Genomic DNA, 25,085 nt, shown 5'->3' on the forward strand with positions numbered 1-25,085 from the left:
CTTGGGGCATGCCTTTTCTACTGGACAAATCACTTTTTTTTTCCTTAAGGTGATCCTCTGTATCATTACATTTGATGCAATTTATTTATTTTGGGGTGCTTGTAGAGAAAACATTGTATTGGGTGACAAGACTTAGTCTTGCACTGGAAAAACTAGGTACTTCTGTGGCTTCAATCTAGTACTTCAATAGAGATAATTCTTTGCTACTGCGGCTATGACAGAAGATGGTGTAAAGGTATGATATTAGTTCTCTTAGTGGAACCATCTTTAAGAAATTATAGTGAAGCTTTTTATGGAGAAGCCATTATACATATAAAACCACACTGAAAGTATCTTGATAAAAGCAAGGGGGGATGTGTGGAAGGGTGAAATAAAAAAATCCAACAAAACCCCTCTACAGTTTTCAGAGATAATCACAGGTAGTTTGGATTTTTTAAACCTTCACTTTGTCAGTAATAACTGTGAAAGTTTACGCTAATTAAAGGCATAATCTTGTCACATTAATCAAGTGCAGTGGTTCTAAATAGTGCACAGGCTTTTGAGAGCTGGAGAGCTTGATTTTCTGGAAGTGGGGTGCATACTGAATAGCTTGAATGCATTGGGGTATTTCTCAGTATATATTTTTAATTTTACTTGATAAACACCTGGACCTGATTAGGGCTAAGAAAGATTAAATTAAAAGAGAAAACAAAACTACTGAGTTGAGGATTGAAGAATGCCCAGAAATTTAGTTTTAGGGAAATATAAGTCTTGGAACAAGGACCACTGTGCTGCAGAAAAACAGCAAGTATCAAAAAACAGGCTAGGCAGCTTAGGTGTATTTATGATAAAAAGGAAGCCAAGTCACACAGCTCAGCAAGTATTTTGGTGTCGGGACTTAGCAGAAATCTGCTAGCCTTTTAATATCAACACTATTAATTGTCCACAGATTACTAGGTTTGTACTTGTTCAAAGAAAGAGTTAAAAAAGGTTGCATTTGAACAGAGTCTAGGTCAAATGCTCTCAGATATCTTTAGCCAAGCTCAGGCAATCCTTTTTACCCTTACAGTTGTTTGCAAGGAGAGACAGTAAGTCAGGAGAAACTTTAGTTTCACATTCTCACCTGTGCAACGTTTCCAGCGTTACACTGGAACAATCACATAGGTCTTTCTGTGCCTCCATTTTCCAATGACTGTATTTTTCTCATACAATGCTATTCCCACAGAAAGCACTGAAAGCAGCAAGCATCAGGACAGACTATGAGAAGTAGAAAAAAAAATTTTTAAGTCAATTTGTTTCTTAAATTACTACATTCAAGTTAAATTATAATAGCGTTACATTTTTTATTGATCTTTCCTACAAGTGGCATTTTTGCTGTCATGACTCATTAGAATCCCAGCAAAGTTATTTTCAAACACAGAAGTATTTAATTTGTTTGCTAATATTCCTTCTAATTGTGTTTTTTATTTGCCTGCCATTTAAAACAATTACATGACTAAGCCGAAGACACAAAAACGTACCATGTATGTCAGGTTGCAGCGATGTAACAAGTTGCAAAGACTGGGTGAAAAGTAAAAACATATTTTCTTTTTGTTGCTGAACTTTTAAAATGCTGACTGACATCAGCATATGATTGCCACTTGCAGGTTTTTATCTCTTCCCGACCTCAGTTTTCTACCTAGAGCACCTACACCAGTTGTCCTTCCTTCTATTCTTTTGAAGACAGTGAGGTTTAACATGCCACATTTATGCCAGTAAATCAACTAGGCAAAAAACAGTGGTCTGGTCTGTCCAATTGTGTAAAAAGATAGCTGTTTGCAAACAACAAGCAAATCCAGTCAATCATCTGACACTGTAAAATTCCAGAATGTTTGCCAGTCTCTGTATCTAAGAATTGTTAATCAACTCGGACTTGCACTTCTGCTGTCAGCATAACAGAGAATGAGCTGTTCAGAGGACAAGAAATCCTTCATTTCATTGAAAATAAACGTCCTGCAAAATCAGCTGTGACTCAGCCAAAATGAAAACTGTGAGTATTGCTTCTATGTCAGAAAAATCTTCCTCCAGAATTGAAATTTTGGCTTGTGCATGAGGATTTCTTCGGTGGGTTCAGGAAAACAGCAAAGCACACACGTCCTAAAACGTTCTGTATTTTCACCAGTCTGACATCTCAGGTACTGCCCCTGCGTACGCCAAGTACAGTCAGGTTTCTAAATACAGCTGTTTCTACCAGGGGCTGGGCTTCAATTATTTGACTTTCTATCAAATTGACTGACTTACGGGGTTTTACCTACTCTGCTTGGTGCCGTCAAACTGTTCTTCGTACAGGGAAGGGGTATTTTTATTTTGCAACAGGATCAGGTGGTAAGGATGGCCATGGCATTGCCACATAGGATTCTGTGCACACGGAGCAGGGCAGGAGCTGGCCTCCTCAGCGGCGCAGGCTGCTGTGCAGAAGCCCACGGCACGAGGAAAAACCTTCCCACTTTCCGCTCTTGTTGGAGCTTCGGCTGAGCGCGAGTCCTGGACCCAGCTGGGAACCCAGCCTCCCCACGAGCTGCTTGTCTGGCACAAAGGTAATGGGTCCGTCCCCCGGCCTTGTTCATTCCTGGTTTCTCCAAGGCATAACCATAAATTCCCGACCTCACAGAGGGATGGGGCAGCTTAGTTAATGATTCGTGAGGCGCTCAGGCAAGCGCCAGGCCCCTGCGGCGGTGCGCCGGTGCTGCCCGGGGGAGGAGGTCAGCGGCCAGGCCCGGCGCAGGGACCCCTCCGCGCCGGCGAAGGGGCCGAGGCACACGGCGGGCAGCGCCCGGGGCCCGCTGGGCCGTTGTGGGCCGCTCGGCGGGGCGGCCCCGCGCCGCCTCCTGAGGAGACAAACGGCGGCGCCCTCTGCCCTCAGCCGCCCCGGCCCCGCTGTGAGGCCCGGCCCGACGCCCCGAGCCGGCCGGGAGACACCGCGGCCTCGCGTCCCGGGGCCGCGTACCTGCCGGGGCCCGCCTCGCCCTGCCGCCTGGGAGCGGAGCGAAGGGCTCCCCCCCGCCCCGGCGTGGCGGAGGCAGCCGGGAGGGCACAGCTCGCTCCCCGCCCGCCCCGCGCTGCCTCCCCGTCGCAGCGCGGAGCCGGCGGCCGCCCGCCCCCGCCGCCGCCCGCGCACGTGTGCCGGGGAAGGCGTTCGGTGCCGCTCGCCGCCCGGGCGGCGCTCCCCCCCCCGCCTCCTCCGCAGCGGGAGCGGAGAGCAGCCTCCGCCCGGCAGCGCCGGGGCCGCTCGCCGACGTGCTTCCCCCGCGGGCGGCCGCCCAGCCAGGACGTCGCCGCCGCCGATGGCCGCCCCGCTGCCCGGTGTGCCGCCCGGCGCAGGGCGGGCGGCGGAGCCCGCGGGCGGCGGCCCCCGCGGCGCGGCGGGCTCCCCCTGCCCGCTTCCCCGGCCTCCCGGGGGCCACCCGCCGCCCTCGCCCCCCGACAGGTAAGGCCGGAGCCCGGGCGGGCGCCGCCAGCCCTGCCCGCTCCCTCGAGGGCCCGCCTGCTGCCGTCTAGGGGCTGGCCGGCGTCCTGCGGGCGGGAGCGCGGGGCCTGAGGGTGCGGGCGCCCTGCGGCTTGGTAGCGGCGGTTTGGGGAGGGGGCGAGGCGGCAGGAGGGGGGCGGCCTGGCCCGGGGCCGGCCCGCTCCTCCCTGGAACTCAAAAGTTGTTTCCCGGCCATGCAGACACTTCCCTCCGCTGCGGATGCGTGTGTCGTCCCCGTCCCCCCCCCCTTTTTTTTTTTTGAGGTTTCCCAGTTTGAGGTGAAAAGAGACGACGTTGCCGAGCCTGCCTTGTCAAACTGAACCGAGCCACTACTTTCTCATTGCAGTCTCTGTCTTATAATGTTCGTGAGAGAAACTGCTTCACCGTTAGCCATGCCGCTGTAATTGCTGTCAGTGATGTGCACCCTGTATTTGTTACCTCTCAGGCTGTTCTTAAAGGCATTGGTCTCTATTCTTAGTAAAGGAAACTGTGAGCTAGGTTTTTCATGAAGCGTCTGATCAGTTTTGGTAGACTGAAGTTTAGAAAATCTAAAAATACTGCATACAGGATTTTTCACTCCTTCTTAATGCTAAGTATCACTTCAAATGAATGTTTGGTGAGGATTTCCAGAAAGTAAAGCATCTTCATTCTGCATAATTACCTTACTATGATGGTTTTCCCCACTTTGTACCAATTAGCATGTGAAATCTGGAATGATAATAGTTAAGGTACTAAAGTTAAATATTAAGCTTGGAGCCATCAACTCACACATGTTGAAAAATCTGATTATATGTTGGCAGACTCAGATACTTGGGGTGCTTTGGGTACTGCTCTCCAAATCAAGTAGACAAAGTGCTGTTCAATATTTTACGTGAGAAAACCACATAATGCTGGTAACATACTTAGCAGTCTAAACAACCACATTATTCATGCGATGCTTTAAACCAGTGCATAACTGAGCTCTTCAGCAAGTGCAGTAGTGATTATCTTCACTATTATAAATGCTGCTTGGTGATATTTGCAACACAATCAGATTTAAGTAGCCAGAAACTACTGAGACATTTATTTTATGATGGAGCTATGGAGATTCAAATACAAAAGTAATTAAAAAGAGAAATGAGTGTATTTCTTTGCACTATTTTGTCTTGTCAGTCACTTTGACTCCCGATTCTGGCGGGGGGGGAAACTTTCCATTTGTTTAAAATACAGTTGTGATATACTCAGGAAGTGTTACTGAGAAGTTACATGCATCCACTGTTGTAATATGTGTACATAGGGAATGGCATGAACACAGGGACAACAAAATATTTACTAATGTCTTTAGGAGCCAATATAAATATATCTGTGCTCTTACTCTGCAAAGACTTACACATATTCAAACAACTTTATATTCAGAGCTGAATACTTGGATTGATTTCAAGTAGTGTTAAGCACTGGATGTTAATAGATTCAGCCTACTGATTAAAAAAAATAACTGCACAAAAAAGCTAATTGCTGCAACCAGGAAGTATTATGGTATTAGTGCCTTAGTATTTCATGCATTGTGGTTGGATATTGCAATTTTAACAGCAGTTGTTACAATTATTGCTTGATATTATGTATTTTGTTGAAATAGGAGAAAAAAGAAAGATGACAGTATTTTGGAGATCCCATCAATTCCAAATCCTTTTCCCGAGCTGTGTTGCTCTCCATTTACATCAGTTTTGTCAGCCAGTCTGTTGCCCAAGGCAACTTCAAGAAAAAAGCAGGTAAGATTTATAAATTATTATTTGACAAATTCTAAATTGGTTTCATGAAAGCTTGAGGAAAAGCCCAGTTACCTATTAAGTTATTTTTCTAATAAAGGTGTTCCATATTTCTGTAATTTGGTGAAATTTTCTCTGTAGGTCATCGATGGTTGTAGAAAATGAGGTTTCAGAATCTGTGACTTAAGACGTGACTGTTCTTTCACAGAGTCTACATGTGACACTGCAAATTTTTTGGGTAAAGCAGAACCAGGGGCAGGCAGGCAGTACTTTATGTCCTTAAATGAGAAGTTAATTTCTTTCCTCCCTTCCTCCCCACCTCCCATTACTGTCATCAGTGCTATGACACGGAGGGTTTTAGCAGTCACTGAGCAGCTTCTTTTGTCTGAAGGTCTAATTTTGCTAGGGTAATTGAATAAAACTGAAATTGATGGGGAAAGAGCAAATGCTGTGTACATGGCTGTATTTTATATGCATGTTTGTTTATCTGTGTATGGCTGATGTTGCTGTATTTCCATAAATACCTTAAACTGTAAGCCAAGGGAAGTTCTGTGTGGGCAGACAGACCTGGCAGTGCTCTGTCTCAGTATTGTTCATACACAGTGTCTTTGTTAGCCTGAACAGGGGTAGAGGTTAAAGAGGAAGAGTTTCCAATTAATGGAGATTACTGGTGTAGAAGATCTGTTTCACTCTTTGAAAGCTTACCTGTCTCATTTCTCTTTTCTGTTCTTGAGACTGAAAAGAGTTCTGACAAGGAACACCTGTGGGATTAAGGTCACCGCCTCCTTCACATTCTCTTTTTTGGTGGTCTGTGAGATCCCTGTCTTAACAGTTTTAGGGGTGATATTGGAGGTATAAGAACTTACACTGCTGCTACTTATGCAGTTTTTAGATTTACATTAAGAAACTGCCTGGAAATTGAAGTTTCTTGTAGTTGTATTAACTTTTCTAATGCTGACCAGCCATGGCTGTTTCTGTGCACCTGCCAGAGAACTTTACTACCAGAGTCTTGGCCAGCACCTTAAGGAGGAACCTTTTCCCTCCTTCTCCAGTGAAAAACATGTATGTGTTTGGGAAACTGCACTGATTCTATCTTGCCATATTTTGCATGTTCTCTAAAAATAGCTATGGTGTCTTTCTGGACTACTTTTATTGCTTTTCATTCTTTCCTACAACAGCAATACTAATCTGAAGCATTTCTGGTCACTGTGTATCTAAACATTGCTAACGCAGTGGGGTAAAATTGTGCTAGTTTCGTGCTTTGGCAAGGTGGAAGCATTGGCTGTCTTTGCAGAGGCAGGAAAAACACTGAATTGGTAACATTATCTTTCAGAACATAAGGACTAGAAGTCACATTTAAAAAAAAATTAGTTTAAATTACTCATGTTGCTGGCTTAAATTGCACTCATTGTGGTAATCTTTGTGCTTGCAACTCGAAAGTAGATTTCCCAAGCATGACTTAAGACACAAAGGTCAACTGTCTGCTTTTGTGGCCTGTCATGTTTAAAATTACTGACTGGCTTGATCATTTAAGCCAGCTAAGTGTTAGCTTCAGTCTCTCAGAAGCTGAAGTTCATAGCTTCACTGATTTCACTTCTGTTTCTTCACAAAGGCTCTTGTCATACCTTTTGCGACAATTTCTGCTCGCAATCCTTCCATTTCTCCTGGTTTTCCATTTAAGAACGTAGTGCTCTCTCTGGTAAAAGCAGGATCAAGAACAACTGGTTTACTGACAGAAGCGAGCTAAAATAATCATAGTGTCTGTGGAGGGCCTGATCCATTTGCCAGTTACCAGAAAAATTGAGAGGAGTCTTCTTGTTATTTTCTGGAGGCATTTTAACAAGACCATGGTTTCTGTTATAAGCCTTTCACCTAGGTATCCATTTATGGCCACTGCAGGAGAAATGGTACTGGCCTAAGCAGACCTTTTGTCAGACTCAGCATGACTGTTCTTACATTCTTCATCTAAAGTTATTAAGGGTTAAGGCCAAATGGCAACTGTTGAGTTAAACTTTTATCATCTTTGAAATTCAGGTTGAAGTCTTCTAATATGTTTATAAAATCACTTAGGTTTAAAAAGGAGAGAGAGGGATTGCTAAGCAGGTGTGCAAAGAGAAGTGAACTGGCTGTGACTTTGACTTCCCACAGTTAGCTGTTGAGGCTTGGAAATGTCATGTTTCCACCCTGTGTTCTCATTTTCCCAACTTTGTAACAGCTCTGTCTGCAAATACCTAATCCATATACAAAGATTTAATTGAATGTAGCCTCCAAGGTCATGAATATTACTGTTACAGTTTGATAGTTTCCTAACTCTTAAGAGAAACCAGCTACGCTTTTTTTTTTATAGTGTTGACAGCTGCCAGAATTTTTTTTCTGTTGCCTCTGATGATCTGCATATGTTTTCAGTGATTCTTCTTTTATTTCTTTCTGATTTAGTTTCTTTTTCTGCTGTGCTTTTAGTTTCAGGCATAATAAAGAAAAATTACAGAGTGAATTTAGCAGTGTAGTAGGTAACTATTATCAAAATAGGTGTTTCTAAAAGAAAAAAAAAAAAGAAGTTATGCCTCTTCTGTCTTGCTTTTCTCTCCAGAAAAGATTTTCCACTTCCAGGGAAAAAAGAAGTTGTCACAAATATCTACTCTCTTATTCATAGCACCTGTGACATCTGAAATCTTTCCTCTTCTGAATAGATTATTAACATTATTTTGAATTCGTGTTTTTCTAAGCTGAATTCTTACTGTCTTCTGATGATCTTTTATCATAAGCCTCTCAAAACATTGAACATGCTGCTTGAACAGCATGTCTGTTTGTGGGGTTAACTTACTGGAAATAAGTTTATAAAAGCAAATTGGTGAAAGCTGCATAGCGGAATAGTGAGTTGCGTCTGTGCTTGGGAAGTAGGACGTCTGTGTGTCTGAACATTATTTGGTCTGCCTCATCAAGATAGCTGTCCATCTCCTTCACCTCCCCCTCCCCCCCCCAAGTTTGGAAGAGTTTTGTGTTATATCCTCACAGACTCATAATCGTGACGCATTAACAGTAATTAGAACAAACTTTCTTTAAGAGGCAACGTTGACTATTTTTTTCTCTTTTAAGTTAAAAAATGCAGGGAGGGGGAATGATGGGGATCAAAATAAGGAGTAAAAGTATAGAGTCAGTATAGTGACAAATTTTATTATCCTAGAGGGAGGACTGGGAGCTGGGAGAATGGAAAGGACAGACCTGCATTGAGCTGCTGAGAACATGCAGACTTGTGCCTCAAATGACCTGTTCTCAGTGGAGCGTTTCATGGAGGTGACCCTGTGGAGCTGACGTTACGGTGTCACACCCGTGTTTGGGAAGGTGGAACTTTGAGACGTTTCACAAGTGGGAGTGGGATTATGTATTTAATGTCTTCACCCTCAAGGGAATAACGTGGAAGTGAAATCAGCAGCTGAACGTATGGATGGCAAGGCCGCTTTGTGGATTGCGTAATGCATTCTGTAAGAAATCATCAAGTTTGGTATCCTTGGAAGAAATGTAGGAGGGAGTTGGGTGCTTTTGGCATGAATAATGTTATATTTATCTATGTTCAGATAAACTGAATTTTATGCTTCAGGGTGGAAGACTTTCATCTGAAAAGGCAAAAAACCCCACTTTCCCTTCATGTCCAACACAGCATGGTGAGCTAGGTTCATGGTGGGAAATGTTGCCTTTCTCTGAGGAATTGATCATTTGCTGTTATTAGGTAGAGTATGTGAACTTGTGTGGAAAATCTCATTGTGTCTCGGAGTCTGTGTTCTCTAAGAAGTGACAAGAAACTGAAATTATTAAATGCTTTGTACTGTTGTCTCTAATTATGATCAAAATGGATATTAGTAGGGAAAAATGTTAACTGTAAGAAAATATGCTCTGTTCTTTAGTATACTTTTGGTTTTCTTTGGTGAAATGAACTAAAAAGAGGTTACTATAGTTTTATGAAAGCTTACTTTTTAAGTCTTTCTGAAAACAAAACCTGGATCATTTGCACTGGAGTGACAGTTCTTGCCCTGCTCAAGGATAAGCCAAAAAGTGTTTCATCACAAAAGTAGTTCAAGGTAATTAGTGCCTTGTTTCTTTAAATTAAATTAGAAGTGCAAAAATAAAACTCAAGTAAATCTCAAGGTGAAGAACACTCAACTCTTTGGAATTTTATCTTGCCTCTTTTGTCTTTCTTGATGTTCTAAACAAGTAGATATTTTTATCATTTAGAATCCAAATATACTCCCACAATGTTCTTTCCAGGAAATCAATTGTATAAAGAGACCTCAAATACACATTTGATTGTAGTGGAACGTCACTTCTCTTTTTACATTAACAAAGATTTTAATGTAAAGCTCTTTGGCAAAGAAGAACTGAGAGGAACTTTATGACAAAGAGCAGATGTTTCTTTAAATGTGTGCTATTCTAAGTTTATGTATAATATTGAGCATTGACTGTTGTAATTGGAGTACCATTTATTTTTTTTACAGCCATAGTTCAGAGTCTTCTAGTGTACCCACTTGAAACCTCATTCTTCAAAATTTTGCACATAATTCTATTAGCGGACATAAATGGCTAAGTATCTGGTACTTAGACTTTTTCATGACAGGTTTTTTGGCTGAAATACCTGTTTTCTCTTGACTTTTAAACAATGCAAAAATGAAAGGATTTTTTTAATTGAAATGTAATAATTCATGAATTTGCAAGCAATTTCTAAGGGTTGAAATATCTCTTCCAACTAGAAGATGCATTAGTTAAATTTACTCTGTAGTTCCAGTCTGTCTGTTTCTTCCCAGCTTTCTTTCCAGGTTGGAGAGTGTTGCACATATCCTCCTTTATCAGTTCTCAATCTTTTTTCCTTCCAGCTCCTAAACATATATCTGTTTTTCCCATGTCTTCCCCTGAAATTACACAAAAAAGACTTAGAGTTTGAAAAGCAGAAGGGAAGGGAAAAAGTCTTTCCAACCAGTTTACAGATTAACAGAAAAAACATCCTATACAGAACCAACATAAAGAGCTCAAGATTTTTACATGAAGTCTTTAAGACTTGATTCAGTTGGATTCCTTTTTATGGTGTCTCATCTGGTGGTCTTCTGCTCCACTTTCTGTGCTCTGTTCTTCATTTAAATGGCTGTACCCTCCCACCAAGGAAAGATTTATTGCTATTCCATTAGACTAAAATTATTTAGAGCCCTATTAAAACTTTCCATTTTAATGCATGTAGCTTTGTGCTTTGACCAGTCACCTTAACACTGTGGCAGAAAGTCACAGGTCTATATAGGTAAAAATCAGGAGGCAGATTTGAACAATTTCTCATTGTAGCAATAAGGAATATTGCCTGGTTTATATTGAGGTGGCCTAGCACGAGCTGTCTGATATGTCAGCCTGGGGAAACTTCAGAGTAATCACCTGTTTGTGTCTTTTCTTCTTTTTGTATTTTACTTTATCTTCTTTACATTGGTTCATTCATTAGTGTATCTTTCTTATGGGGAAAAGAAATTGCTTTCTGTCAAACTTCACATCAACCCTCAATGTTATTACAAATTAACCTTGTACTTTGTTACTGTCCAAAAACAACCCAAGCAAAGACTCTAAACATTCTAACCACAAAAATAGCATGTTTTTTTTTTTCCCTTTCTAATGAGCAAGAAAACAAGGTCATTCTAACTTTTCTCATTACTAAGGTATTGCCTCTGCAAGCTCACTGTTTAATTCACTTACATCAGGCAAATGTTAGGCTTAAATTTTTACTATTTGTAGCTATATAAAGTAAAATAATCATCAGTACTGTCAAAGATTCTGGTAGACATTTTGCCAGTGGTTGTCAAATTGGAATGATTTTAATCATCCTTTTGATTTTGGTTGTTTTGGGCTTCATCAGCCTGAAAGTCAAAACTGAAGTTTCTTATCTTTTCTGGTAGGACTGTTTTCTCAATACAAGAAACTGCCTCTTCCCTGCCATTTGGGAAGTTATATTTGGAACAAGAAACATCTGGTACATTGCAGTAGATCTAATTCTTTGTGTAGAAAACCTTCTCTGTAAATTTGGAAACCTTGGTTCTCCAAAAAGCGGTTCTTTAATATTCATCTCTTGAATTTTGCGCTGACTACCTGGTATTTTGGTCTCGTGACACCTCTATAGTACTATGTAATTGTGAGGTGGCTAGAGCAGATAATTATAAAAACAGTCTCAATTTCTTTGAATATACAAGAGACTTAACAGTTAAAGCCAGCTGAAACTGCAGGGAACTTCTCTAATGTTGCTGAGTCACTTTTAATAACTCAGTTTTATTGAGTTTGGCTTTAAAAGATTGAACTCTGATGAATGGAGCTTGAATCCTCATACTTTTCAGAAGGGAATGAGATGTGATGGATACTAACACTGTTCTTATTCATAATTGTTCCCAGGGATGGGTGCATTTGTTTCGGGTTAGACTGGAGAACTGAGAAGTTTAGATCATTTTGTAGAAGCTCCATACCTGCCATAGACAGATCCATGATTAAATAAACATTTTATTGGCAGATCTTTTTCCAGGTGGCTTCTCACTGGGGGCATTGTCAGTAAGTGATACTATGATAAGTGGGGCATGCAAGCCGTCAGTTTGTAACAACAGAATGCTATTGACATCTTCCCTTTACGGACCACTGTCTGAACTGTCTTTTGATCAGAACAGCGAAATATTCCCATTTGAATTCCAGGGACACACAGTCTAGGTTAATCAGAATAGTTTTTAGTGACATTCATAATTTGTATCATTTATTCTAGATTAACATTATGATTCATACTGAAGAAATATGTGGATTGCTGTATAAAGGCATTATTAAACTATAAGACCCAAATTCTGTTGCTTTTTGAAGCAGTACTCCTCCCAAAGTATTGAGAGCTTTTCTATTCCCCAAAGGATTGGTTTTTACAATCTTAAAAGACTTAAATGACAGTGCTTTTAAGCATGTACATTGAGAATTAAAGCTCATGTCTGCATGTGTATGAGAGCTGCATAGATAATTTTCTTTTTTTTCCAGCCACAGCAGTTTTAATTTTCAAACAGATGAAAATGAGACTGAGTCTTATGTATTTTTGTATTATTTCTTGTGTTTTGTCTCCATATTGTTTTTCCTCAACTTTCTTTTCTGGTCTTATAAAACCTCTGTCGTCCTGTTGTGCTCTACTTTTGTCATCTCATTGACCAGTATTGTGAACATCTGCTTTATTTCATGTTCTGCTATTTTTATAATGTAAACAATTTAATAGTTGCGTAGTATTGAATGAGATGAGAGTAGTCAATGATGAATAGTTAAATTAGCTGAAACACTACAGGTTTGGTAAAGCTGGCAACTTAGATGTTTCTTATTGAAGGTTTACAACTTTCACCTCCTTTGAATTATAAGCTGTGCAACAGATGGAGAAAATACCAAGTACTTTACCATACATTTTACAGTACTTGAACTAACATAAGATGGTCAGAAATTTTATGATTTTATCCTAGTAAAAATTTGTTATGTGTTGGGGCATTAACTGAAGAGTGGAGCTCAAACTCAGATCAATTTCTGTTAGGAGTTTTGGTGCAGTTTTTAGGATATCCTTGGATTGTTGCATTTCTGATGTCCTGAGAGTTATTATCTATTCAAGTAAGAACTTGAGAACTATAGAAACAAGCAGAGGAATATCCCCATCCTACTTCTGTGTGTAAATGTTGCCACAATAAGAATAATTTAGATTTTACATAAACAAAACATACCTCTACATAAACATCAACATTAAACCTGGTTAGTTTTCACCAGGTGGAATTAACTTGAACATGCATATAGTATAGTCTTAGATATTTGTGACTGGTAAAACGATTTTATATTGATTATACATGTGTATCATCTTCTTGTAAGTTATTTACAATGGGTAGCTGAGGACTTATTTGTTCTTTCACATGATAATTCCAGATGTGGGGTGTACAGAGGCAAGAACAGATACAGCTTCCAGTTGGGGATTTCAGGGCTCAGGGGTTCCAAACTTTTCTAGCAGCTGATTATTTCTCTTAACAAGACGGGATATATCTCTAGCAAGTGGTGAGATCCTGCAATGATAATTGGGAGATGATGGTTGACCACTGGCCATATTCTCCTTGTTTGTCTTCAACATGTTTAAAGCTGCTGCTTCTGAGGGAGTTCATGCCTTTATGACTGCCTTTAATTTGGGATTGAAGATAAAGGGAAACCTTCAAGACGGCATACTTAAGTGTGTCTCTCATGTTAGAGTCCTGATGGGAGTCACCTCAAATGGGAAGATTGAAAAAAAATGCTAATCAGGCCAAAGACAATTTTCCAAGAAGGGCAGCTGTGGGAGGAGGAATTAAGAGGGAGAAGAAATTAGACCTCTCTGCTCTAGTAACAGCATGAACTTTTCTCCTGTTTCAGTCACAGAACATTCATTTGCAGCTAATCAGCTCATATTTTAGCCCAGTAGCGTACATTATATTTAATACTTAAGTCTCGAGAGAGAGAAATGTATATCGGTTATCTTAGAGGTATGCCTGTGCTTCTAATTAGGATACTGATGGATAGTTCCTGCCTATTTCTAGTATATATGCACATGCAGCATACTGGTATGTCTATCTGTTTGCTTCTTAACTTGATATTGTATCACCAGGAAAACAAGATACAGTAGATTGCCTTGTGATCAGAATTGGATTTTTCAGTGAGTACATTCTTAGGCTATAAATAGCCTTTTTATATTAGTTATTTTATGATAACTCCTGTTACTGATTACATTAAGACCTGGAGTTTATCAACAGCTGCAAGCACTTGATAATGGCACAGAAATGGTATCAACTGTTGAGAAACAGGCTGGAAGTTTGCAAGAATTTCTTCTCATGATCACTAGAATTTACTGCTATGTAGTGGCAGGGAAGCCCATGCAATATGAAGGTTTTCTTATAACTCAATTGGCAGAACTTCGTTATCAGTATGCTTTTTCAATTTTTGAACCTATTGATTGTGAAAATAGGCAGCTGAGCAGCTTTGCAAGGAGTGTGTGTTACAAAGCTTTAAGATCCCACAAGTTTGTGAGGAGAATTGACAAGGATGGAAAACTGCATTGTGCTCTTTGATACTGTGAAATTTAGAGCTGTGTTCAGCTTTTTGCCATTTTTCTTGCAATGTGAACCCTTCCATAATCATTGGACGGGAGATGAATAATCTGGTAAGAGATTTTTTCCAGGCTGGTATGATTTTCATTATTAGGCTTTTCTCCAGCATCAGCCCCTCTCTGATAAGTGCGTTGTAGCATTAGGGTACAGGAATAGTATCTTCCATTTTGGTAAGCAGACAGGATCTGCCTACTTTCTGTCTAGTACAATAATTACTCATTAGGGCTAAAGCAAAAGTGTCCATATCCTGATTTTCATACTTTAACTGAGTTTCTATATCTGTTCTTTTGACTCGTTGCACTTAATATCTGATTGTTCTCATTACATTATATTTTGACATGATTTTCTTCTTTGAAATTTTCTCAGAGTATGGGGTGTTTGTGTGACTTGTTCAGGAGGTAACAGCTGTCTAATTTCAGATTGTCCTGGAAAGCTGTTTTACTTCTGCTGTAGTGATGTGTTAAGATTTGTGTTAAGATGTTAATTTTCTAGGTAAAATATGAATTGCTCAGTTAGGACAGACCTGGGAGAGAGCAAGGTCATTTAGACTTCTCAAATAGGGAAAAAGAAGTGATTTACAGAGTTGAAGATTAAGCGTCTTGCTGGTGATGCTGAAGATGAAGGTTTAAATCCTTTCCTCAATTTGAAGTGATCTGGTTAGCAAGTCATTGCTCTAAATTGAGCAAAGCTGGCTCTTCCTAGTGTTTTTATAACTAATAATTCTGAAAAAAAGATATATTTCACAGCTAAAAGTTTTAATTGGCAGTATTCTGATAGGCTCTAGTCCATGATTAGTCACTTTTGTAATAGTAAATTACTTTGAGTTTATTGTATTCAGGTCACTTCAGAACATGGAGCTTTCAAAGGAGGTTTGTGTGTTGTCTCCTCTGGGCAACTCACTGGGCAATGAGATTCATTTTTACCCATGTCCACATAACTACTCATTAGTATGATCTTAGGATAGTATCCTTCTCATTCGTGGAAATGAGGAGCAACCATGAAAAGCATATGCGGTGGGTTTTGGTGTGGGTTTGTTTTTTTTTTTTTTCCTTAATGTAAGATAAGGAGTTGAAAGGATTTTGGAAAAGGGTTCCTCTTAAGTTACTTCTTAGAAAGTTTTGTACTTTATCTTTTGTACTTCTGCCCTTGAGATAACATTGAAGATTAAGCATTAATACATTTTTGAAGTAAGTTAAGTATCCAGTAGGAGTTTTGTAACTTTGTTCTTTTTTAGCAGGCATTGGGCAAACTGGTAGAAGACTCGTTGGTATGAAAGATAATGTCAGTCTTGTAATGTTCCTGTTAATACTTCAGCAGTAGCTGGCAAAAACTTCCATAAGGAATAGACTTTATGGAAAATTGGACTGTGTAACTGCTGTGACAACTAAGCCATGTAGAATACATAAGATATTCTAAAGTAAGAGGTTTTTGGAACAGCTGAATAATGAACTCATCGTGTTTGAGTGTTATTTTTCTTCTGGGATGGAGGCTTCCCAAATCCTGAATGAGTTTATAAACCAGAAACTACTCAGATTTTCAGGCCCAAAGGAGGGGCATTTGTAGAATAACTGCAAATAAGCAGTATGTAAGCGGAGAGGGAAGGACTGAGTAGGTCTAGGCTTTTTCTATACAGATATTGTAGAGAAGTGATGAAAAAATACTCCCAGTCTTTGTATTTGGGCTTATACATTGGTACAAACATTAAATGAATCTCTCTTAATCTCTTCCTAAACTACTCCAGCAGCATTACAGTTCTGAAGTAGGGGTTGTACTTACCTAAGTACAAAAATCACGACCTGGGAAATTATTCATATAGACTCCTCTAAATAAGATTTAGGAGAATACATACTGTTGTGACTCCGAGATAAAATGCGTTACTGGTTCAGTCCAAGCAGTCTCAATGTACAGTGAGGAAAATACGTGGTTTGTGGAGCTTCTGTACTTGCTTGACTGACTGCTGTTGTTGATTGATTTTTGTGTAACAGAAATACTAACATGAGAAAGGCTTCTTTTTCTCAAATGAAACTAGCTCCTTCAGAAGACAAATGTATGGAGACAGTAAAACTGAAGCCGGTGATTCAGCTTTGGCACCAAGAAGCTGCCTTATGTGTCTTTGTCCACTCGCTTTCTTCCTGCAACCTGTGTTTCTCTTTGCTTTGGTTCTATGTGTATTATTAAACATATTTTCCTGTGGAAAACTAACACTTGATAAATTTTTTTTTCTAATACAACCAGCCTGTAATCTTGACTGTCGGAAAGTACAGTTGCTGAGATTTTTTTATCCAAGAATCTTGTTTTAAGAATGTTTAAGGGTCAGTTTGACCCAGTTATATCATAGCTATAACCAGGGGGAAGAAGGAAGCTGACACATGGGTTAGTAATTCAAGGACAGCATTAAAAAGGAGTTCAGAGTTCATGTGGTACATGTTTCTTGGCCAGCAGAAGGACAGCGATCTGCTGAGAACTGTCAAGTGACATAGTTGGAGATGGCTTTTCAGTGTAGGGTTTGGGATCCAGGGTTATCTTGCTTTACCGTTAAAGTGCTCCAGCATGGTGTGTTGTTTGTAATGCCTCGCTCATCCATGGAAAGGTTAGCAGAGGAAAAGCTGGAAACTATTAATTGTGCTGGTTCTTTTTTGTGGTGCATTAGTCTCTTAAAATAGAAGCATTTAATAGGTGGATAATTGTATGAAGAGGCAGAAGAAGAGAGGTCATGATGGCTCAGACTTCATTGTGAAGTTCCTAGGTATGTTATAGTATGTATGTTCTTTACAGGTAATATAGTCTATTTTAGTGCAACTATTTCTGCATGGGAATCCGTCATTATCAACCCTCTAAGAGGGTGTACTGTATGTTCTGTTTGAGGAATAAGACCTTGTTACATTTCTTTGTATAAGGGACTATGCGAATAGAAAGACAACAACTCAATCACTTTGAAACCTTTCTTTTGTGGGGTGGTTTTAAAAAAAAAATAGCTATTTGCCGAACATGTGCAAATGTACCTATGCAAAAAATACCCTGTATATGTTTCCACAGTCATGTTGATGGTATTAACTGACTGTTCTTCTGATAAAGATACAAAGTGACTGCCTGTGCCAGGCAGAGGGGAGCACTCTGTTAAGGACGTGCAGGTGGTACCACAAATAACTTACCTGACTTAATGTTGGTCTTGTGGAATAATCTTCTGCCTTAGCTTAAAGAAAAAAGCAAGTACAAAAAATAGCATCGAAGTTTTTTATAAACCTTAATGAATTTATATTCTCTAGATTTTTTTTTTTTTTTTCATCTGCAGAAGCAAAAGCTGAGTCTGATTTGCTCTTGTTACCTATAAATGCCCACATTCCTGCGTTGTGTCTGGCAGAGCCAGGAATAGATCAGCTGTTGTGACTCCATATCCAGTGCCTTAAGTACATCACTGACCTTCCTCTACTAGCAGGATATCTCTCTTCCATATGTTGTTATAAAACCCTTACTTGGAGGTACTAACTCTTAGTAAGAGCTTTTCAATTCTTGCCCACTCAATTTAGTCACGCTTTCTTTAGTGGCAAGAAGTAGAAGTGGTTTATATTTTGAAGTATCTAAAAAGTATCTGCACAGTGTTTTCAGAACTGTATCTGGTAGCTTAGTGACAAAAATAGGAGTGAAAATCTGCATGAACATATTCATTTTACAGAACTCTCAGGCAAGTGAGCTGGATCTGATTTCCTTCCTACCTACCAGCACCAGGAAAATTCTTTGCAAACCTGCCATGGACAACTCAAATCTTTTACCTGTAGATAAAAAAGTGATTATGTATGTTTCCTTGAAGGCATAATTGGCTTTCAAAGCTTTTCTGTATCTTACATTTATCAACACAACTCCTCTTGGCTTTCAGATGGTGAAATGATTGTACAAGCCTTGCACTTAGAAGTTGAAGTGTAATTTATTTTGTTTTATTTTATTTTATTAAATTGGTGTTAGTGAAATTTAAGAGCTGAAGGTATTCCTCAATGTCATCTTTAGTACTCTTGGGTGCAACTGATGTGTACTTTCATTAGTATAAGTAAATTACTGTAGTATTTTTGTTTAAAATCAAATCAGATCTGAATATTGGATTTTTATTACAAAGTCAAATGCAACACTTAAGTGTTTGCTTAAATAGGTCTGGTCAGTATATCTGGCTGGAGAAGATAAAATACTGATAGTCTCACTGAGGAAAATAATTCTGTGCTTCACCTTGCAGACAAATAGGTCAGTATTATTCATAGAATAAAAAGTTGCACGTGCTTTTCGAGAGCCAAAGACCTTCAGTGCGCAGGGGTAAGGAAAAATGGCTCGGGTTATTTTTGTTTCTTTCCCAATAAAGCCACTAATGCAATGCACTGAGATTTACAGTTACTGTTTCCCAAACAGTTTTCCATAAGATACAAGGAAAAAAGATTGTAGAGGGAATGTTTTGTTCTGGTGCTGCAAACATATGCATGTCTAATATTCCTGGGAGCAAAATGCCTACAGGATCAGGCTCTGGTATCACAAGTTCTTTTCTGAATCTTACAGCAAAATTTTGAAGCTGTATGATAGAATTTTGAGAACATGCTCCCATAGGAAATAAAAACTTTGTGCCTGAAAGGGAAAAACCTAATTGCAAACACTTGACATTTATCATAGCTATCTCTAGTAGAAAAGGATGTTCATTCCAAATGTTACAGAATTAACACTTTAAGCTTGATCTCTAGAATAGTTTTTTATTCTTCTGATTTCTTCTTAAAACAGTCATAAGGATTTTGGACTGGAGCTTAAGAGAGAAAAATAAAAGTAAATAAATATAATACCTTAAACCTAGATTAGTTGCTGTGCATCTGTTGCTGCTACAGACTTAATGTGAAATGAGTCAAAGTTAAAACTGAACCTTTATTATTGAGCCAAGTAAATGGCTAATATCTACTGTATTTTAACTGGTTTTATAGCTTTATTAAAAGCTCTTGTTTTAAAGCTAACTGAACAAGGATCAAATGTCTGTCTCCAAACAAATTCTCTTTGTGACTTGGCATCACTTTCTTTTCAGGTTTTTTCCACCCTGTGTGTCTCAATCAAGGACAACAGGTTTTGAAAGTTTAGGAAAATATTTGTCTTTACTTCCTATTCCTTGGCAGTATTTTATTACTATTTGAGAGCTGCAGGTAAAATGCCAGTGCGTTGCAGGTTTTAGTTTTTGGGAGGGAGCTGTATTGTTTTTGTATTTACAGTGTTTGTTCTTCTTGTTCATCAACAGAATTTACCAAAGCCGTACTGATTTTAGGATTTCATGAAAGTAATTTAGCATGAAAATAGGTGCTTTGAATCCATGTATTCTGAAGTATTTTACTGGTGCCAGTGACTTGTTATGTAGTTTTTGCCACTTAGAAAACTCTTAAAGCAGAAAATTACATGAAATCATGTTGTTTATCTTTAACTTGCCAGTATACAGTTTCTTATGTCCTGGAGACGAGATTTTTTTCTAGACATTTTGGGATTACTACAGAGCGTGCTCATCTCCAATTACTGAGGGTAAAAACACTATCAATATCATCTAGTGAATTTTAGCATGGTTTATTGTAATATTTGCTAAGTCAGTTCTGAATGCTTCTAGGACGTACACATCAGATGTGTGCTAAATAATACACTTGCAGTAACTTTCTGTGAAACTACAGTAGTCTGCATATCTGATACATTATTGTTTGAGATGTTATGAATACTTAATGCAAATAATTTTTGCAGAATGTCTGCGGTCTTCACTTATGGCAAGCAGTGTTTCTGATGTTAACTGCCTGTTCAAGAGTTATAAAAGAAATATCCAATATCACCGTTCTAACATCTGCTTAATAATTCGGTTTACAACAGGATTATTGCTTACTCATGCTGCATAAAAACAGAAAACTGTTTTTCTGCTATTAAGCACGTTACAAGACCTTAAAAAAAGATTATAGCTTGCCTTATCATATAAACAATATAAAATCTTACCCTTTTTGACAAAGAAGGAAAGAAAAAACCCTGGATTCCTTAGTAGAACCACGTTAATGAAACCAGACTTGTTATGCAGATATTTGATACGTAAAGTAAATATGTGAGTGGGGGTGATCAACAACTTGAGTTCATAAAACAGTCTTAAATTCCACTCACTTGTAACATTACATGTGCCACATTTTTAGGCCTTTGTTGCGTTGCAGAGGTACAAATTGCATTACTTTAAATATAAGGGGAGTTTTGCTGCTGCTTTGAATAAAGGTAGTTAAGAATCATAGAATTAAACTCCATGGATTCAGTGCGTCTATTCTTATGATCAGCTATTTTTCTGGAACCCTAAGATCAGAAGCACTCAAGAATATTTTGTTTGCTGGAAGAAGCCAGGGAAAAAACCCAACACCACTATAACCACGCAGTGTAAAGTGCTAGAATACACTCTTTAATGATTTGGGTTTTGTTTTTGTTTTGACAGTGAAGGCAGGGTTCTGAGTGATAGAAATGCATGTTGTTCTGCTTGCTTTTATAGCCAGAGATATCAGTGTGGGCCTTTTCAAGGACAGAAGACAAGTTTTCAAGCTCTTTGGTTGGTTGATTTTTAGTTAGTCCTACCCCAGTGTCTTCTGTAATTGGCTTTGAGTAGGATTGGATTCGCATAAACAGAGTGACATTTACTACATCCTTAGACTTTTCTTTGCACTGACTCTGCAATATTTGGGTTATGAGAAGTTAGACTTCACGGAATATTGCTAACTACTTTGCTTCATGTTATCACCTGGATGAAGGTTGACGAGTTCTGTGAGAAGCAGACATGAGTGTGTCTTCAAGAAGAGTAACATTGTCTGCAATTATTCCAGTAACTCTGCAGAAATGGGTATGGCATTTAAATCAGTCTTGTAATTCTGATTTTAGTATGGGTTGGTAATACATTTGCTTAGTGTAAATAAAGAATGTTTAAAATAAACAGGGCTATATTTAGTTTTTCACCTAATTTTTTTACTTCTCTAGTGTAATAAGAATTTATTTTCTAATAAATGTAGATTGTTTTATTTCATTATGTGAACTATGTTTACATAATATGCATAAATATATGTGTGTACATAATTGAATATTTTTTACTGTGCTTTTTTCTCTTACTATAATTCTGTACGTTGTGCAAGAAATCAATTTTGCTTACAGATTAATGTAGTTTTTAAATATAAAGTGTCAGTACATGAAAATATGCCTCTGTAGAAGGCTATGGTACTGTTCCTAGTGGAGGATTATTGGAGTCCGCTTCCACAGGGTTTGGGTCAGCCTTAAACACAACATACTTTTTCCTCACCCTTTCTGGCTAACACCTTAATAGTGGATGGTCCATCATGTATTTTGGAAATCAGGGTAACACTGTACAGTGTTTCTCTGTAGCCACTGTAGCTTGCCTTTTTTTGTTATCTTGCTAAAAAGTGGAAGCAATGCAAGATCATTACGCCTATGTACAGGAGGATTGCCTGTTGTAACTCTATGCATGGGGGGTATCTATGAAGTTAAAAATACACACGGAAGTGAAGTATGGAAATATGACTCTCTGCTAAGCCAGATATATTAACTTCTAAGAAGTTAGTTCAAACAAACTGTATGTAATTCATTAGTTCAATTTATTTTGTAAATGTGTAGATATTTTTCAAAAATTCATTGCTGCAGAAATGTGCCTGAGTCACTGTTAATAGACTCTTCTGTTACTCAGAGGCTTTTAATATACCAGCAGTGTGAAAAATGAAATCTCACTGAGATATTGCTACAGTATTAAATGGTTCTCATGAGCAATTGACACAGGACGCAGCATATACTTCTTACGGCATAAGCCCAATGGGTCTAAAGTAGTATATGAACACTTAGCTCTCATTGATTTGGGATGTATGGTATTCTTTCAGATAACTTCATTGTTTGAGTTGGAGGGAAAGCCTGTGAACGTACAATTTTAGTGTGATTGATTGGTACTGATTAGATTATACTACTGTCTTAATTACATGATCATATACTACTTTTTCTGGTATAGTAACTTCCCTTTCAGATTTGGGTGTGTGCAAGATGTGCTCTTACAGTTTTGTCCTAACAATTTAGTATATCTCGGTTACACTCCTCAAAAATACTCTTTTAAAAATTGTGGTTTATGTTTAACCTCTCAGCTCTCATCCTCTCAATCCTGTGGTTCCCTCCCCTTCCTCTCTCCCTCCCCCTAACACCCCACCCAGTCTCAAATCTTCAGTTGTCATAGGTGTTTTATTTTTGGCTGTTCTTTGATTATTTGTATGTTAGGAGATGCAGGTCTTTGTTCTTGCAGCATGTAGTTGCATTGGACTCCTCTCGTATGCACACAGCAGTGCTTCGAGCTATGTGGAAGCGGAGGGATGTGTAACTTTGCTCAATCTAGCTTTCAGAAGGCTAGGAAACTCAGTTTTAACTGTACTGTATATTTTAATGGATTGCTTTTCTTTTTTTGCTGTTGAGAGGTGAGCATCATTCTCCGAGGAAACTTAAGGGTTTTTCTCTTTTGACAAATGCACGGTGAGTAAGATCGTTTTCTGTGCATTCTCTCCTGTTTTAAAACACACATGTTTTCACACTGCTATTGAATTAGCTGTCAAGAGTTATTGGCTTTGCTTCTCTTTATCTGTGCACTTTGTAAGCCCAAAATAAAAATAATGGAAGCAGGAGGAGGAAGCAGCACAGGATGTTGCCGTAGGTAGGTATTGGGTTACACACAGTTGCAAAAATTCTCAACAGCATGTGCCCTCACTGAGGGCTCACTGTATGCCAAATTTAATAGTCCTGTTTACGCTTGTGATGTTTGTATCTATGCATGTAGAATCCCTCCTGAAAGGGTCTCTGCTCTCTATTCAGAAGCTGCTTTTGTTATTTCTGTAGCAATACCCTAATTTTTGGAACTGGAGTACTGCAGGGAGGGAAGGCAGGAAGGCAGGCAAGAAAGAATCTTGCTTGTGAGGGGTAACATTTGTGCATGCATGTGCATGTGTAAATTTGTTTTGTTTCTCATGGACTTTAGAACCTTAGACATCACCTTTGACTTAAAGTAGTGCAACTTCTATTTTTTGCAATGCAAGGAGGACCTGGAAATGTAAAAAAAGTTATGTTAGCATTGCATCATCAAGAGAAACTTAAGCATTAGCTCATAAAGTATTATTTTAGGCTATCGATCATCTTCAATGATTATTTCTTAAATTCATGGAATGGGTAATTGTGTAAGAAGTCAAGTTTAATTATGGTACTGCAAAAATTGCAAGTCTTTTTTCCTTCCTTTTTTTCCCTCCCTCACAAAAGGTAAAATTTTGTATTATCAATATGCTAATGTGGCTGTTATGCCACTTTCTTGAATACATGGTTTTTTCTCATTTTCATTCCAAATATCTAATATGCTTTGTCCAAAGTTATTTCATGCTTCTTTCTGTTTTAAAATCTGATATGAAATACTTACCACAGTTGACGTGTTTTATTCTTAAGTAATATATTTTTAACTAAAGATACAGGGCCTCTTTTAGATTCCAAGGGGTCTTTTAGCACAGGCGGAAAAAAGACTTGCTTAATAAGCATGGGGAATTATGCATATTGAATACTATTAAAACCAGATTTATAGTGTGTATATAGGCTAGACATATAATTAGTCCAACACAGAGTAAATGTCTTCTTTATCTTTTGTATGAGTAACTTTGTACTCCTCTAAAAATGTTTTTAAGAAATTAGATTTAAAACGTCACAATGCATTCAAAACATTGTTTTGCAGTCAGTTAAAGACCAATCACTTATTCAAGGTAAACACCCACAAGTCTACTAGACTTGTTATGTGATAAGTAGAAGAGTACTTACACACCTGATGTTGGATGCAAGATGTATAAACAGTGAGAGTTGTAGTTTTTTCCACAGCAGCTGGGAACTTCATAGCATACTAGGTCACAGTGTTAAAAAGCCCTGTGTACATAGGTGGTAGGTATGTATTGCAGCTGAATGGTTTCCAGTGATTCTTGAAGAGATTGCATGGTGTCTTTGAAATGGAAGAAATATTGATTAGAAAATGAGGATGTGGTTTAGATTGCTCAAATCTAGGACTGGTGTAAGCCTGCAAATTTCAAGATTCTCCTGCATCTTTATTCCATCTATTTTTCTGGCCTGAAATCACACGCTGCTTTAATCAACACTCGCCCCTCCCCCAAGGAAAAATGGTCACTTAAGCCAAATTGTACTGAGAATTAGTAATGTCTGTCTGCAAGGCTAAGAGCATGAAAGTAATTTTTCGGTTTTGCATTTGGGTTCCCTGAGATGAAAGGCCAATGTGCTAATCCAGGAATTTTACATAAGGCACTTTAAGTGACATGATAATGGTGTCATTAAATGGATACCTTTTACAAAATAACTGCAGGCATTCATGTATGAAGCGTCTCTTTGTAAGGACAGTTTGAAAAATAGTCATTTAATGATGCATAAACAACACCCGTGCCCTCTTTGTCTTTTGTACAGTGATAAAAATAAAGGGAATACAATAATAAATAATATAATAATAAATGCAATAATAAAGTAAAAGAAAGGGTAACATCCCACAGAGATTTGAAGACAGATGAGAGGTTTAAGTGGGGGATGGACTTGAGAGTGCTTTAAACACTTTAGGAACAGTGGTCAGAAAAACTGGTGGTTGAGGTGAATTATTTGAATCACTCTAAGGTCTTATTCTTAACGGAATGTTTT

At 38.7% G+C, this 25,085-nt stretch overlaps 1 protein-coding gene across 2 annotated transcripts in view; it reads left to right on the forward strand.

The window, feature by feature from the left end:
- Positions 1-3,302: 3,302 nt before the first annotated feature.
- The window catches only part of GRB14 (growth factor receptor bound protein 14), a gene marked incomplete at both ends in the record, with an annotated part of 66,145 nt that continues 44,362 nt past the window's right edge, over positions 3,303-25,085 (forward strand). The window contains 2 exons of one of the 2 annotated variants that reach the window (XM_082314747.1): positions 3,303-3,445; positions 5,100-5,232. In XM_082314747.1, the coding sequence (XP_082170873.1) occupies positions 3,303-3,445; positions 5,100-5,232 (276 nt within the window). Of the gene's footprint in view, positions 3,446-5,099; positions 5,233-21,159; positions 21,223-25,085 lie in introns of those variants that run through there. The other variant, XM_082314748.1, reaches the window with a different exon arrangement.

Source organism: Platalea leucorodia (genome assembly GCF_965183815.1).
Source record: "Platalea leucorodia genome assembly, chromosome: 5".
In the NCBI taxonomy this organism is placed as follows: domain Eukaryota; kingdom Metazoa; phylum Chordata; class Aves; order Pelecaniformes; family Threskiornithidae; genus Platalea; species Platalea leucorodia.